This window comes from Gymnoscopelus braueri (assembly GCF_963280865.1).
Source record: "Gymnoscopelus braueri genome assembly, chromosome: 2".
Classification (NCBI taxonomy): domain Eukaryota; kingdom Metazoa; phylum Chordata; class Actinopteri; order Myctophiformes; family Myctophidae; genus Gymnoscopelus; species Gymnoscopelus braueri.
This window is the reverse complement of record NC_137604.1, coordinates 41475232-41492919: the sequence shown is the minus strand read 5'-3', so window position 1 is coordinate 41492919 and position 17688 is coordinate 41475232. Positions and strand designations below refer to the sequence as shown.

General features: G+C 42.9%; 1 protein-coding gene across 3 annotated transcripts in view; it reads right to left on the bottom strand.

The window, feature by feature from the left end:
* nr3c2 (nuclear receptor subfamily 3, group C, member 2) overlaps window positions 1-17688 on the bottom strand; it is a 121739-nt gene that overhangs the window by 22359 nt on the left and 81692 nt on the right. For 2 of the 3 annotated variants that reach the window (XM_080416363.1, XM_080416364.1), the window contains exons 4-6: window positions 12691-12807; window positions 11065-11403; window positions 7030-7174 (exon numbers count right to left, since the gene is read on the bottom strand). In XM_080416363.1, the coding sequence (XP_080272489.1) occupies window positions 7030-7174; window positions 11065-11403; window positions 12691-12807 (601 nt within the window). The remainder of the gene's footprint in view (window positions 1-7029; window positions 7175-11064; window positions 11404-12690; window positions 12808-17688) is intronic. The other variant, XR_013932262.1, reaches the window with a different exon arrangement.

The following is a 17688-nucleotide window of genomic DNA, read 5'->3' as shown; positions in this document are numbered from 1 at the left end:
GTATTGACTCAGGAGAGGGGAGACATATCCACACATAAACCATCCAAACCAAAGCCACTGTCTAGCTGGTAGCTGTTCATATGCAGTAGCTTGCGTTTGTTTTGGGGGAATGGAAATGGTGGATTATGTTGTGTTCTTTCTTTCCGAAACTCGCCCGTACCTTGTTTTACTTTATGTTATGTTTTACTTAAATATTATAGAAGGAAGGTAGAGATGTACGGTCCGGACGTACCTGTTTTACATTAACACATGGAGGTTTATTTTCATGTTATTGTTATTGGGCCTATCGTTTAATAGTATTATATGTAGTGCACAACAAAATCTGAAGTGTTAATTTAACTCTGAAAGTGTAAGAATGTGGTAGCTACAGATGGCCCCCTCCTGAATTTATGCATCTCTCCTGCTTTAGTGATGCTAATGGTATACTTTGTTGTTTGTTATATTGTTAGTAGTTAACCACAGTAGCCTTGTCATCCCTATTCCGTCGAAATAGCAGACCTACAAGCTCATATCACGCCATGGTACGATACGTTGAGAGCCGCACAACAACATCGTACTACAGCACAGCAGTTAACAGACCATTCCCCGAATCCCTATAACATCCAAAAGCAAAATAATAGTGCAGACACAGGGTCGTATTTTGAGCCATTTGATTAAATGAAGAAATAGAAGAGACAAGCTTTATACCAGATGCAGCTTTCAGTGACACTTCCACTTTATCTTCCCATATGCTGCAGTCGTTGGCATGGGATAAGAAGTGTGCGAATAAAATACATCATGTACAGTCGTTGAACAGATAGTGTGTTAACCACGTACTGTAACTTCAATGCCCCGGGTTCGATTCTGGCCAGAGACATGTGTTGCATGACGCTCCCCCTTACTCAGTTTCTCTCTGTGTCTCTCAACACTCTCAGCTCCCATCTGAATAAAGCTAAACATGGCCTATAAATTAGCTTTAAAAACAAATACTTATACTTTATTCAGTACAACTGTGTAAGAGTCCTCGCCCCTCCCGTTTGTATGCGAGAGCTGGCGAAAACTTCAGGGAACTCAGATTAGTGTAAGAGTGACTCAACAACGTTGGTGAGATGAAGAAATAACCTACTTGGCAGAGGTAAAACATCAGGGCCCTATGCTCCTATGGCCCAGAACTTTAGAGGGCTTTGTGTGTCAATTGCACGCATTTACCTCACACCATTGGCTAATCGACTCAATTAGGCAGGGTTACTGTGACGTTTATGAAACATTTGTCTTCAACAAATCAAAGGTCTGTAAGACAGATAGAAAAGTAAGTAAGAGGTACACAGGCAGGCAGACAGTTTCAACTAATCTATTAACTAACTGCTTTTGCAATGTAATGTATATTTTGCATAATGATAGACAGACAGTACAGATGGCCTAAATTAATGACTGATTCACTGCAGCACTTCTTTTGCTTCCTGCCAGACGGAAACTATTCAGAAATATGTGACGGGTGGTGGAAGGTGATCCAACCTGGCAGCCATGCAATCACGCAAATTCAAGTGTTTTTTTATTTCTGCATATTACATGAGTAAAAAAAGTTAATAAAAAACACTCAATATAACAAACAACAGTACATGGTTCACTAAAAACATATAATTTGTCAGGAAATTAAGCTGCGTTTCATTGTGTTTGGAAAGGGTATGGCGTGGGAATGATAGATTACTATCTTTGATTTAATTGGCTATTGTCCGCTATTGTCCACTAATGTTGGCCAAGTGGTACCGCCCATAAATAAGCCAGCGCGGCATGCTTGTGTGTTTACTCTCAGGTTACTTATGGCTATGGAGGAAGCTCAATCCGTTGCCACATGCTATAAACAAACTTTCAGCTGCCGGCAGAATCATCGACAGTGGAGAATTTATGGACTCGTTCATCTTGGATTACAGTGATGGTGGCAATAACTCAGATTCAGAATCTGAAGATGGTAAAGACCAAGACAACATCAACATGTTTTGCTCTCTTCCGTCATCAGAAGATACAAATAACTGTCTGACAGCTAGTTTTATGTTAAAGCAATGTGACGCCACTGTACTTTATAACATCCAAGGAAGAATGTTCAGCAGTACTTTTGCAGGAGGGATAAATACAACTACTAGCACTACTACTACTAATAACAACAACAAAGTTTATTTATATATGCACTTTTGCCAGGCCAGCCAGTCACAGTCAGGCTAATCTGACACAACACAGAGTAAAAAGTGACCGTGACCGACATACAGGCCAGTATACTCAATCCAGCAGGTCCGCATCTCGTCGGCTCTGTCAAACCAAATACCAAAGCCATCCATCAACCTGCCATGTAGGCTACCACTGCAGCACTTTTCTAGAAAGAACCAAAGGAACTTAACTCATCAAACTGTACGAAACCAGGTCTACTCTACTGTACCTGTCCTAAGCTCTATACCTTTTGGCCTAAGCTTCATTTGTGCATCAACGACCCCCAAGGAATCACAAGCCCCTTGTATGCACACTGCCCCCTTCCAAACGCTCTGCTGTTCAAATACATTAGAACGGATCATGTGGCCCATTGACTGCCCTCTTCCAGGCTTTGATCAACTGTGCACAACGCGATTAAGGAGCCATCCGAAGGTGCAAAAGCATTCACTCCTCAGGGAGCACTGGGGGAATGGGCTGTGCGACTATAGTCTACACAGTAACTGTGTTTTTAAGTACCATCATCTCTGCCTGTAAGAGAAGTAATTACCATGAATACTCTGGCTGGCTGGCTGTAGGTCGACGGTGACTGACTAAAAATGGTGCAGTAGTTTAAATAATATGCTCCTTATTTCCCTCAATACCCTGCAGGGAAAGTGGTATTTTATCAATGCAAAAGGGTAAATATTCAATTGCACTGTATAGATTGAGCGCCCACATTGACTGTAGAAGGAAAGAAAGCTAGTGGTGATGTTGGTGATTGCGGGGTGTCGTTAATGTTATCAAGTTGTTAAGTAGTTAAGTGTCATCATGGCTCTTTCAGTAAATGAAGCTCCCTGTTGAATGGAGTTTGTACGACTAGTCATTGAAGAAGCTCTTAAGACACAAAAACTCATGTCCATCTCCATGAGGTCCATTTCGATGAATCAATTGGTTGAGCAGTCAACCAAACTTGGTCAACAGACCATTCAACCAAATAATTGTATTAGTGAAGCAAAAACGCAGCCATGCGAATAAGTGTGTGCGTGTGTGTGTGTGTGTGTGTGTGTGTGTGTGTGTGTGTGTGTGTGTGTGTGCCTGTGTCTGTCTGTACAGTAGAAGGCATGCTTTTGTCCAACATTTGGCCTTTGTAACTAAACTTTTTTACCTACCCCTAAAAAATACTAAAACTAAAAAGGAAAAAAATAAGTCTATCCTCAAAGTCATACTGTTATATAATCTTTTCCCTGGTATATTTTTCACACTCACCATTCCACCATGTAAATGTGTTTTTGACAACTTCTCAAAACACTATTTTTTATTCACATGTGTATGTGTGAGTGCCAAAATGAGGCACCAGAAATGTATTAATTAATTAACTTTGTGTATTAATTAACTAAAATAAAAGTATTTAAAAGTTAATACATACATACAGTTAATACGGTTGTTGTTGCTTTCAGGAAAATCCTTGGCGCTAGGACCCTGCTGCATTTATTTTGGAGTGGTACTTCCGTGGTTTTGTTTCCAACTGAATTCTGGGAATGTTAGGTCTAACAGACCATAGATAGGTGCTGTAATGACAGTGGAGCTACCAGAAGTGTCACCAAAAAGACTACTAATGGTACACAGTATGATTTTAACGCTGCAGTCACAGGGCCTAAAAGTAATGTATGAAGGAACGGCCGGCGCCACGAGGGGGGCGTGAGCGCCACGAGGGGTCGTTGAGCCCCCTAAACGACCACCCTCAGTTAAGAAAGATGGATGTGAGAAAAAAACGAATTTAATAATATCAATAATATCAATAGAGCGCGGTTTCAAAATGCATATTCGGAAATGGATGAAAAAGTGCAACCACCTCTGTGCAAGAACGCAAAAAAACTTCACGTGCACGCGCACAAGGTCGCTCCCGCGAAAGTACGGGTCGCGTTGCAACGCGCTGTAGAGCTTGTAGATTGGATATTTTTCAGTGAAGATATTTATTGTAGAGCAAAAAAAAACCTACGGGACTCCACTCAACAACGTATGGGGTTTACGAGGTTAATAAACCTGTTTGTATGTTAGAGTTGATCCTAAGGGACATAGTTATACCTGACGAAGACCTCCAGCAGGTTGGAACGTTGTGTGTGATTTTAGATTTATTTGGCTATTCAAAAATAGCAGATGTACAAGCTACAGCCCGGCACCGAGTGCCGCGTTATGAGCTTGTAGATCTGCTAGAAAAATGAACATTTGTGCAAATCTTTGAATATATATTTTTTAAAGCGACATTTGTAACTCAAATCTTTGCTTCTGGGGGTCCCTGGAACAAAGTATTTTGAGATATTTTTTATATTTATATTAAAAAAAACATTTTTAGACTTGGCCTCAGGTCTTAATGGGTTAAACATCACCCAGTGGACTTTCAAATCAGCACGCTTGCCAGTGTGACAAGCTGCTCCCCTCTGTTTGCTGTGATTTCACTCCTTTTGCAACAGAGAGTGACACCTTTAGGGACCTCTGGGCTGAAACCTTAGTGCAAAACCTCACCGACAGTCTGTAAACCACAGGAAAAAAGAGATGGCAGGATGGAGTGACCTCCACTCTGTAACCATAGCAAAAGAAGGCAGAGGAGAGAGTGGGTCAAGCTACCTCCTTCTTTTATTAGTAAGTTAATTATTTCTATGGCTCCTCTGCTTTGATTAAAAAAGAACAGAGGGAGAGAGACACATACGGGAAAGAGAGTAGCGATAACATGGGACACAGGTTTTAAAAGTCCTTCACAATGTAGGGACGGGTATATGACGTATAGTTAGGATTATAAGTATACTGCTTACAGATGCCGATAATTATCAATACTCTTATTGATTACTCCATAATTTGGTGAAAAAAGAGATGCTGTAAAAAAGTAAAAATGTAATTAATAACATTAAGTTAGGAAAGAGTTATGAAAAAAAAAATTTTACAACGTCGGAGGCGCGGCATCTCTAGTGGACTTGAGCAACGAGAGGCACCGCCGAGCGGGCCGCAGGCGAGCGAGCCGCCGTGCCGAACGTTGCGAAGTCCACTAGAGCCAACTCAGCGCCGTTCAAGTGATGTACTGAAAATTATCGCTTTAATTAATATTAAAGCAAACTGTTCTATTCCATAGCAGTATCAAAAGACCTACCACTTTGATGCATTTCATTTTATAAACAACAGTTTATCAGCTTAACAGATTGTTATATTTTTACGTTGCTACTCTCTATTACGCTAAGACAGCACTTTTCAAACGTTTTGTGCCCAAGGCACTCCAAAGGGCAAGTCACAATTTTAAGGCACACTGTATTCATATGCATTCAAAATAGCCTCTATAACGTGTTAAATCACTCAGTTATTTTAATTTATAAAACGTTTAACCACTGAAGCCCTTTTTTATACTTTTACAAAATCAAATATCAAATCTGATGTACCAGCTCACAACGTAAAGTTGAACATCTGCAATTTTATATTTGTGGAAAGAAATTGTAATCACTTGAGTAAATTAGAATTTGCCTCTGTATTGGGATTTGTTTTTCACACAAAGTACTGATATATAATTCATAACTTTTAGTATAGTATAGTATATTTTGCATTTCAGGAATAGGTGATAAATTGGCACTGGTTCAATTTACAGCAATCAGCCAAAGAGAATGACAGACTGGCCACGCCCACAGTGCTTGACTTTATTTATGTGTCACTGCCCTACAGAGCCAGCAGGGATGGCTAATTGATTGATCCCTCCTGCTCCCTTGAATTAGCCACCGATCCTGATTCGGCTGTCAGATGAAATGCATCACATGGCAAATACTGTACTTCTGACTTCATGGCTTTTATAGACAACGTTTGATTAACCGTCCTCCACTGGTCCATACAACCGCTGTCACAGTGTAAGCTGCCAGAGATTTAACTGCATTCCTAACACCACGGTATTCTGGTCACTTGATCTTTTCACACAAAGTCTATGAATAAATACTGTATGTCCAGGTTATGGATAAAATATAGATCTGGCGTCGTGTTTCCCTCTCCTTCCATTCAGACCGCACACGAGAGGTGTGCACTGTACACTGTATATACTGTACGATAACAGTGGGTGGGGAGGCTATATGCTGTGCGATAACAGTGGATGTGAAGGGTTTTCTGATAGGCGCTGCAGGGTGGGGAGGGTATCTCAGAAATGTGTTTTAAGAAGGTTTTTCAACACGACCGACCATCACCAAATGCACAAAACCTTAATTGGTATTCTTTAGCTCCCATGGACCATACCAGAAGTCCAGCCATTAAGTCGTTCAGTACACGTAACGAACGGAAAGCAGAGAGGTGTGTTTTTCTAGCGTGCACACCTCGGGTTTGACATTGGTTGACTTGAATATATGGAGCTAATAATGACATACACAGATCCTCCAATAATCTGATCATTTAAACAGGCATTTTCAATGGTAGCTATTACCTTTCGTACTGCTGGTACATTAACCCCAAAAGCTCCCTGAAGAACCTAAACATATTGTAAAAATGTGGATTTGACTGTGTAGGACCTTGAAGTGGGATTCCAGCTTAATGGCTTTGTGATGTCACACAGAGTTCTCTCATTAGCATTACAAATGAACAACATCCCACAGGTTCACAGCAGAATAAGGGTAAATTTTTACACTTTCAGAGTAACGTATATATAACAGTGTATATATACAGTGTATATATATATATATATACAGTGTATATATATATATATATATATATATATATATATATATATATATATATATATATATATAGATATATATATACTGTATATATAGGTGTGCCCTGGGATCTTTTGGGTATAAAAGGTGGGCCCTGGCAGAAAAGTTTTGGTTTATAGTATGGGATATGCAGACTTACTCGTTGAAAATAAGGTCTGGGGCAAAGTAGAGCATTTGTCCGTTGGTGTGTTTGTACGAGCGCCAACTGAGGCAGAAGGACGACAGACACATCCACGAGTACTGGATCAATGTGATCTGGTCCTCGATGGGCAGGGCCCGGAAACCTAACACACACACACACACACACACACACACACACACACACACACACACACACACACACACACACACACACACACACACACACACACACACACACACACACACACACACACACACACACACACACACACACACACACAATTATAAGTATTATTGGCAAGTTAGGTTTGTACATATAAAGAATGTGAATAATGACAGTAGTAAAATATTTACACAGTAAGTTCAAAAATATTGATGAAGATAAAAGATCTTCGTCGATACATATATACAATATAGAGGCTAGTATGGGTGCATGAGCAAACACAGACACACATGCACAAATACAAATATGTACACACAATATCGGCAGAAAACTGCACAGACACACAGAAACAGGAGACACAAGATAAGAGCTGATGAGGAGAGCATTGTGGGTCCTGTGTCGTGTTTGAGTATGGTTGACTCAGGCAACGACCAGCAAGGCATTCACCTAATGTAGAGGTAGGTGTGTGTGTGTGTGTGTGTGTGTGTGTGTGTGTGTGTGTGTGTGTGTGTGTGTGTGTGTGTGTGTGTGTGTGTGTGTGTGTGTGTGTGTGTGTGTGTGTGTGTGTTCGTGCACGTTCGTGCTCGTGTGCACGTGTGGGTGAAGTTGCGTGCTTGTGTGCAAGCTAGCAAGGCATTCACCTAATGTAGAGGTAGGGGTGTAGGTGTGTGTGCGTGTGCGTGTGCGTGTGCATGCGCCCGCCCGCCCGAGTGGGTGTAGTTGCCCACTTGTGTGCAAGTTAGCACATGCACTCATTATGTGTACATATGTCCCTCGTGTACATACGTCTGCGTGCGCCGGCGTTGCGCGATGACTCCTTTGTGCCAATATTTGTTTAGACACGATAAGGACTCAGGAGTATTCACCCGTCCTTGTTTCACGCGAATCCCCCCAAGGCCTCCAATTATTGGCCTGTTGTCTGCGGGAGCTCCATAAATAGAGGGGAATAGGAAACCTGCCAAAGTCTCAATCAAACTCGGCTGGCAAGAAAACGCCTCCTCCTCCTCCTCGTGCTACAGCGCAGGCCAGCTGGGGACGCTGCTAGTGACTTATCAAGGCTTAGGAGACTATTTCAGTCCGTGCGCGTCAATTGTCACCGATGCGTCGCTGTCAAACCTGCTGTGTCGCATATCACATATTTTTATATATGTATTTGTGGCAGAGGTATGTGGGCTATGCAATATTGGCTGTAATGAAGCCTCCCGTTACAACCAAGTGACTGTCCCTCAACACTCCATTGGGGACTCTGCATGGGGGAGGGAGATCAGCGGCACACAGGCTGGATAGTTATTAGAATACAAACTTATTGAGTTTCCTGGTACCTAATCCAGTGTGTGTTTACAAACCTGCTGACACGGTCAAGGGTTGAAATTTGTCTGAACCACAACCAGGCACGCACGTCATCCCTTCACTACCAACTCATCTCTCTTTGTCACTCTCCACTCTCCAGTGAAATTACAGGTAGCCTACAATTGTAGGTATAGAAATGCCCTAGACTCTATAATGCTTGATTTATGTTAAATAGCTCTATCTATTCTGATAGCTGATAGTTTTCAGTGACAGGGGTCTGCCTGTCTCTCCAGCTCTTTAGTAAGCAGAAAATGCATTTCCAGGTCGGGATACCACTTTTATCCAATAAGGAGAGAGACCTCATACAGGATACAGGATAAACAAGTGAAATTGGAAGTGATGACAAAGAAATTAGCAGACACGATTGAAACATTGAAGCTGATAAATAGGTACTCTCATGATTGGATGAAATTGGCAACCTACCTGAAAATGTATTTTGTGTTTATTAAAGAGCTGGAGAGATGGGGGAGACCCCTGTTATTGAACAACAAACGGTCTAGAATACAGAGCTTTAACGTTTTCACGAAAAAGATTTCTCTCTTATTTCTCATAAGATATGATAATAGTATAAAGGTTCACATTAAATATCTATGCATTATATGACATTCCTCCCCAGGTATTTAAAAAATATATAATTACTACAGACTGGGGCTCTGGGGATCTAGGCCACTGCTAATTTCCTATTCTTCTGGATAGTTAATTGCCTTCACCTGATGTCCCACATCTAAATTATTATCTGATTCTGACAGCTAAAAAAAAACACACACACTCTGGCTCCTCAGGAACAAAAGTTGAGAACCATTACTGTACAGCATTGGTTCTCAAACTTTTTAATTTGAAGGACCCCCAGTTTGGTATGCATATTAGGCCCACGGACCCCCATAACTCTCAGAGTTACAGATCTGTACGGGTCCATTTGGTTCCTAACTATCAGTCATTTAGCTGCGGGCCCCCCTGCAACCCCCTGGACCCCAAACTTTGAGAACCAGTGCATTTGAGCACTGATGATTTACCACCATATATGTGCATTATGTACCATGGCGCATTGGTTCTTAAAGTTAGGTCCTTCAGGGGGTGCCCAGCAAAATTAGATAATATAGCACAATCATTTTAACCACTTTAACCATATTTTATACTTTGGCTATTCAAAAATAGCAGATATAGATCTGCTATTTTTGAAAAATTCAAATCTCAAAAATAAAATTGAGATGGGGGTCCGCAGCCAAATACATATCATTTTGGGGGTCCTTGACATGAAAGAGTTTGAGAACCACTGCCATAGACCATATTCACACGGCGGCCATGTTTCTATGAAGTCAATGAAAGTAGCCACCCCGGGTGGCGGCACTTTCAATGTTAAATTCCAATATGGCCGCCGTGTGAATATGGTCTATGGAGGGCCATGTGCACTCTGCTCTTCATTCCAACCACAGCACAACACCAGGTGATTTCACTAATTAGTCCTGCCCCCTCTCTGGAGGAAGTAATTAATTAGTGGCATCACCTCTGGTAGCTGTTATGTGACCGACCATCAATGATTCTGAGCCTATATGGTCATGTATTGAGTTGAGAATTTTTATCGCTAAGCCCAAATGAGAACTGAATTCAGGCAGAGGAGCTTATTTTAATGCCGTGGACCCCTTTTTTCTGTCTGGCTCCCTCCTTCTATTTCTACGTCCGGATATGGCAAGCAGACACCGTGGAGGTATCAAATATTTGCAATACAGCAAAACAAATGGCTTCAAAGAGATACCTGCAAGGCATCTTTGAATACATCTTCCGCAGACTAACAGTTTAAGTGGAACCTGTTTATCTCCTCTACACAGATTTTCGTTATTTGCTCACTATTTGATTTACAGGTGAGAATTAGTGTAAAAAAAAAAGTGTGTGAGTATGTACAGTATGTACGTATATATGTATATGTATGTATGTATATGTATATGTATAGAGATATACGTATATAGAGATATATAGAGAGATAGATAGATAGCTAGATAGATAGATAGATAGATAGATCCGTCTGATGATGCTGTTGCAGATGAGTGTGGATTGGGAAAACGTTAATCTTGATAACGTTTACGCTCAAAATAGGATTCAGTTGTTAATCTTGTTAAAGCTTTGCAGAATCATTTCTAAACGTGATATTTGGTGTGTCCAATGTTGGCAACTTAGTGTTTTATTTTACATTTTTTATTGGGAAGAATATACAGACTTATCTCGGCATACAGCATACCAGTTTATCTGTGTGTCTTCCAAGATCACAGATCATGGCTAAAGTGATTTGTTTTCCTTTCAAACAAGATTACTACTATCTTTTGTGCCAACGACACGTTTGGTAGGACAGGACTTTTTTTTTGTTCTATTTCAGTGATGACATAACACATATAACTCTTAACACACAGCATAGAGGGCCAGTGCTCTCCAACTACTATAGTACTAGTAAGTTAACGGCATCACAGGGTTGGGAAACATTGAACTAGGCCATGGTCCTATAGCGCTCTGAGCGATCGGTCAACTAACCTGGAAGTACTTTGGCCCATTTGACCATGCGTACCATCTGCTTCCCCGCCAGGCGGTTGAGGCTGGACAGCAGGTGGTCTGTGGTGTCCGGCTGGCTATTGTCATAGCCGGAGAACACCTCCTCAGGCTCAATCAGCTCCAGCACGTTGCAAATGGAGGGTGGCGGGAATGCCGAGACTACTCCCGGGTGGTGGGGCACGAGGGCGTTGCCCGCACCGGCATTCAGCTCCTTCTCCGAGGGCAGGTAACTGCCACCCCCGCCAGGCGTTTGGGCATCTTTGGATCCCTGGGAGTCCTCGTTCACCCCCTTCAGCTTGCCGAGCTTCTTGGACTTCCGTGCTGTCGGGGCAGTTATGATGCATGTTATTAACAGTTTGATGACGTTCGCGGAGATCAGTGGCAGAGTTAATCAAAGCTGGGACGATGAGGAAATGGTGACACACATAGAAATCTAATTTTAACCTGAGGACAGTTAGTGGCTCTGATAAAGGCTGCATGCAAATGTGTCTATCATATTTGTATAATTTGTTTAAAATGGAGATCGGGTAGCTCTCTCCCCCTAGTTATTTTCCTTTATTGAGACAGACAGCAGGAAATCTCAGAGGAAGACATACGTACGGGTGGCACAAGAGGAAGGGTTTCATGGCATGCAATCCGATTTGTCTGGCAGGCCTACAAAGTCTCCAAAGACTGTACAATCAATGTCCATACGCTGTAACTAAATATGTTTTATACCATCCACTTGGAGGTGACATTGTTCAACGTATGCGATACGCTGTGACAAGACTCTCAAAGGAAATCAGTTTTCTTCCTGTTGCAAGGAAGTTGTTATTTTCAGGGAAGTCATAACTTTAATGAGAGAGCATTTTAGGATATGAGAGTAAGGGTTGGGAAGCCGTCCATCTCAAATTTTGGTCCGCAAAATGTCAGTAAAACCAAGAGCTCAATGTTACAATAATCCTATACAGTACCAGTGTGTGTGTCCTCAAGCACACAGCATTCAGTCCTGAGTATGTTGTGTAAATTCACATGCATTCCAATGCAGCAGAGACACTTAAAGGAGATGAAATGAATGGACACATGTAATTGCACAGATGGGTAATTTTGGATGTGTGGTAGAAAATATTAGGCTTAGGTTAAGTATCCAAAATATATTGGTGGAAATGTATTTCCAGGGTCCACATTTTCTAGCTTGAGATGCATCAGGTATGCTATAAATTTTTGTGCATCCATGCGTGGACACACACACACACACACACACACACACACACACACACACACACACACACACACACACACACACACACACACACACACACACACACACACACACACACACACACACACACACACACACACACAGACGCACTCTCTCTTTGCATACATGCACGCATAGGCACGCATAGGCACGCACACACACACACACACACACACACACGCACACACACACACACACACACGCCCAATGACTCAGTATACCAAGGCTTGCTGTGACTACAGCGAGGCCTACTTTTTTCCACATCTCTCATCTGTCGTTAGCAGAGAAGGAGTTCACACAAGCTGACTCAAATGTCAGACGGGTGACACGTGACAGGGAGCCTCTGGAATAAGGGTGTCGTTCCATACCTCCCAGATTCATGCCAGCTTGGAGACACTTCCGTACCCGGCATGCCGGGCAGTTTTTCCTTCGGATCTTGTCGATGATACAGTCATTCCGTCCGGCACATAGGTAATTATGCTGACCTAGAGAGAGAGAGAGAGAGAGAGAGAGAGAAAGAGAGGGACAGAGAGAGAGACATGCGACAGCATGAGCTTAATTGTGAACCACATAGAGCTTGACACATGAGCATGACGAGGGAAGCATTTTTCACGGTGACACATCATCACACAGCAGACGGAGACTGCAGATCGAAGGACGGTGAACGAGAGGCAAGCAGCCGTCCAACCTCCTCCGCGTTGCTTCTGGATGTAGGGATTTTAACGCAACAAAGCGAGTCCTTTTGCGCAAAAATGCGTGATCAGGAAGCGCCAATGTCACTGCCTGAGTGAGAGTTTGCAATGTAGGTCAAGCTTGGGCGAAATAAAAAACCCCACAGAGTGTTAGGAGGACTGACTGTGCATCACGACTATTAGCATGAAGCATGATTGCGATGATTGCGCCGCATTTAATGCGCGTACCGGGCCAACAAGAGGCTAATGTTGTTTTACAGTGTTTACGCATGTATACACTTATGTATTTATCTTGTGTATTCCTACACACAGCAGCACACACGAGGAGGGGTGCACACAGTCAAATCCTCAGCGCTCCTTGAACTCTGAGAGTGGCTAAGTGGAGGTTCCATTTGTCACTCTCACGAGTTCAATGAACACTCAGGATTTTCTTGTGCATGAATGCATGGATGTGAGTGGGGAGAGGCCGGGTGCAGCCCGGGTCGCCCCCCTGTGACAGTGATGCTAACGTTAGAGTCCCTCCAGCCTCACGCCCCGCCCTCAGCTAAACCCAATGATCTCCCATTTCAGAGCGCTTCCTTCCGCTCCAGTACCTCTGCACTGTACCACGCTCTCTCTCTCTCTCTCTCTACCCGCCCTCCATCCCTCTCTTCATCCCTCCATTTTGTTTTCCCTCCCTCCCTTTCTCCACACGTCCGCCAGTCTCTGAGCGCCACACGCCCACATACACAGAAATGTGCTCACACTTATGTACGTACGCACCCGCACACAGATATGCACATATACGCGCACGCACGCAGACACACACACACAAATATACTTCAGGCAATGGATGGCCAAAGCGGTTCCACATGGTACTTTCAAAAACAATACAGCTTGCATTTTTACTCATGTGCAGCATATAGAAAGCACAACCATAACACAACAGTATGTGTCATGTGAAGTGACCCTGACTCAAAGGACCCCGGAGTTATTAATCCCATTAGGGTTGATGATTAAATTGTGTGTGTGTGTGTGTGTGTGTGTGTGTGTGTGTGTGTGTGTGTGTGTGTGTGTGTGTGTGTGTGTGTGTGTGTGTGTGTGTGTGTGTGTGTGTGTGTGTGTGTGTGTGTGTGTGCGCGTGTGTGCGCAGTCATACTGGCTTGGCACACATTTCCACTTGAAAATGAATCAACACATTGTCTGTTGTTGTCACATTGTCATACACATACGTACTGTAGCTAAAAGTGTGCACGCCACTGCATGTGGGTCAGTTGCACTTTGCAGTAGTTGCAGCATTCCACATGCACATCACTGGTGTCTTTACTATACTTCAATGCAAGCACAGTGTTACACCATGCATGCACCGTTGTGCACGACTTGCCCAGTACAGTATGCTGCATTTGTGCATGTGCACTCGTTGCATTTTTTCGTAACTGATTTTTATTTAATTTTTCGTATACTTCTACAGTACAGCATTTGTGTGCCGAGGAGGGCTGAGCAGAAGTTGTTTTCCCTTCCCGAGCTTAGTGGGGAGAAGTGCGCAGTGTGTCTGTCTGGCTGCTGCCAAAAGCCAAGGAGCCGAGCTGCAGGAGAGCAGGCAGCAGCAGCTGTAGCCCCGCCACTATTTCTGGCTAAAATCACATGACCGTTACATAAGCCCATTTTTCTTGCTCTAAAAAACAGTAAACTGCGACACAGGAAACGCAACGCGGCCCGTCCATTCGAACCCCCCTCACACCCCCCCACCCCACTCCTGGGCTCTCTTCTCTCTCCCTCTCCCTCTCTCTCTCTCTCTCTCCCCCTCTCCCTCTCTTGCTCGGACGGGCCGGACCAAATGGCGAATACTAAAACTTGAGAGTCCTTCAGTCCACTGGCTGTCCCACTCGATTCCCATGAATCTGGTTAATAATTGTTCGGCTGGATTACAGGCTTTGAGGCGGCTACAGTTGTAGCTGGTTGGTGTGTGTGTGTGTGTGTGTGTGTGTGTGTGTGTGTGTGTGTGTGTGTGTGTGTGTGTGTGTGTGTGTGTGTGTGTGTGTGTGTGTGTGTGTGTGTGTGTGTGTGTGTGTGTGTGTGTGTGTGTGTGTGTGTGTTTTGAGAAAGAGAGAGAATGCGAGCAAGGGAGTCCGTTTATTTACTTAGGTGCACGTTTGTGTGTGCGTGCGTGCACTCGTGCATGTTTACCCTGCTAAATGTGAGCCTGTGAGAAGTCCCAGCACTTTAAAGGGATGAGCTTAACTAATAAATGATGCTTCTTACCATGTGTGCTTTGTGTAAAACAGCAGAAAACTGGACAGGATTTCTCACTCTTGTCTCTCACAAGAGACTTTTATTCATGAAGTCGTAATGACTCCAACAGCCTCTCATTTCCAGTTGCAACCCATCCAAGAACCATTTACTCCCCTTACCCTTTCTACAAATAAAGACATTCCTCCACATTGCCAGCATGTCAGTGTGCCATTCTGATTTTCTCCCTTTTTCTTTCCCCCAAATGATGCTCTGCAGAAAAATGCGAGGAGAAAAAAAAAAGAACATCTGGCTTCAATATTTCACAAGAAGGACAGCTGCGATACAATTCATTCTTCTTAGACACGAAACTCACTATCATTGCCCCCAAACTCCTTAGCCATCATGATCCATGACATGGCAACCCCGGGAGTTCTGTTAATGGAGCCCCCACTCGGGCCCGCTTTTAGCTGATGATGTCACAACCTGGCAACTGCCCACTGAGCAGATTCTGTTGTCTGTCAACTCCAGCATACATCACTTCAGAGGGGAGTGAGGTTACTTCCAGCAGGAGCCACACCGTCCTACAGAAACTCCTTGGTGCACACACTTTGTTCACAATCTGAATCCGAGTCTATTTTCACTGGCCCAGCAGGTTTGCACCTCACTGGGAATTTGACTCTCTTACACTAAATATAATGTTACAATTCTATAAATATGATTTCCATGTCAGAAACATGGAAAGCCTGTTCTAATAACTAAAAATGTATTTTCATTAGCTATTGATAGTTATATAATGATAATTATAATAATAATGAATCATCATTATTATTATTATTATTACTAGACTACCACCTATCCGACTGACTTCATGCCTGGGCTGTTCTCGAGATACGTGAACTACAGATACACACGTACGCACATATGCAGAAATTTCACACATTTATAGTAGATATAGATTATTATTATTGTTGCTATGTAAAGCCGTAAGTACTGCTACCCTAACCTCTATTAACTGCTGTGTATATTGTACTGTATGTCTACTTTTTCGGCCAAACAACAAGTAGAATCACTGTAGAAAGTACAATACAGTTCTTCCTCTGGTATTTTGAAACAGCTAGAGTGGAAACAGATGCTCACATCATCTATTGGGGGGGGGAAAGAAAACCTCTTCTCTCCCTTCACTTTTCTTCATTTCTTCACCTCTCCCTAACATTCTTATTATAGTAATCTCTCTTACATTATTGTATTGTCAGGCCACTGTGACGCTAATGCTTGGCTCCTTGTAATGCTGGTGTTCTAGGAAGAGAAGCTCATTGTTACGTTTCTGTGGTCATTCAAACTGATCCTTGTAATAACTACATTTAGTGCCATTTTAAATGCAATGAATAGATACATGCAAATGTGTAACGCTACAATAGCTTTTAAGAGCAGCTAACCCACATCAAAATGACCAATTATTTGAATAAATGATGTCCTGTCCTATCCAGACAGCAGGCCCTAAAGGCACATTATACTTATAGGCCTACACACTGTTCGGCCCAGGCTTAGGCTTAATGCACTCAAGTAATGTTTTGAATTGTCACAGCATATTCCTCAGTTTGTAGCTAGCATAGCAGGCACATTAGCAGATTATGTAACAAAGTCACACAGTAGTCTAACATCAGCAGCCGACATTCATGTCACTCTTTAAACCTCCTCCTAACCCATCTCATCATGATGCAACGCACGAAAAGACATCATGCTACCTGAAATGTGACAGAGCACCAAAACAACTGAAAACAGGTGTCTCGTCCACACAGGGCTATTGTTACCACTGACCTCTTAGAGAATACAGTACATAAAAACAACATGGCAGCAGTATGCTAATAACTGCCTTGCAGAACGGCTGCTCATCCAAGCGTTTGGACGATGAACAAACAGCTGCGTCGGATACGCTCCTCCTAAATTTAGTTTGGCTGTCTGGAGACAGCAGACAGAACGCAGCTAAGGAAGTGAACATCCACTGGAAATGGAAGCTGCTATTTTGTTTACCAGCACGTCTCCGCTTCTGTTTTACAATGTGTTATATTGAAGCTGGTCGTCGGGAGCGTTGGCTAATTAGAGGTTTTCCCCTTTTTGCTTGCTCATGTACCTTACCCAGTAAAAATCCAACATGTTAAGAATAGACCTTTATGGGTACATTTTGACACTCAGAGTTAAATTAACACTGGATTTTACTGTGCAGTTGTTGGGAGCCAAGTATAACATCTCCGATTGATAATGACAAGAATAATGTTTTGACATTATCAAAAATCTGTTGAAGGAGGATTTCCAATGAATATCAGTTGCTTTTACAGCGCGCCTCTGCAAGAGGAAAGACGTCTACAAATGGGTCTGTGAGTCTGTCTGTGTGGCCGGGGCTTATCTCACAGACCACTGGACAGATCAGTGCCATGTTTCTTGTGCACACGGCCAGTATAGGCC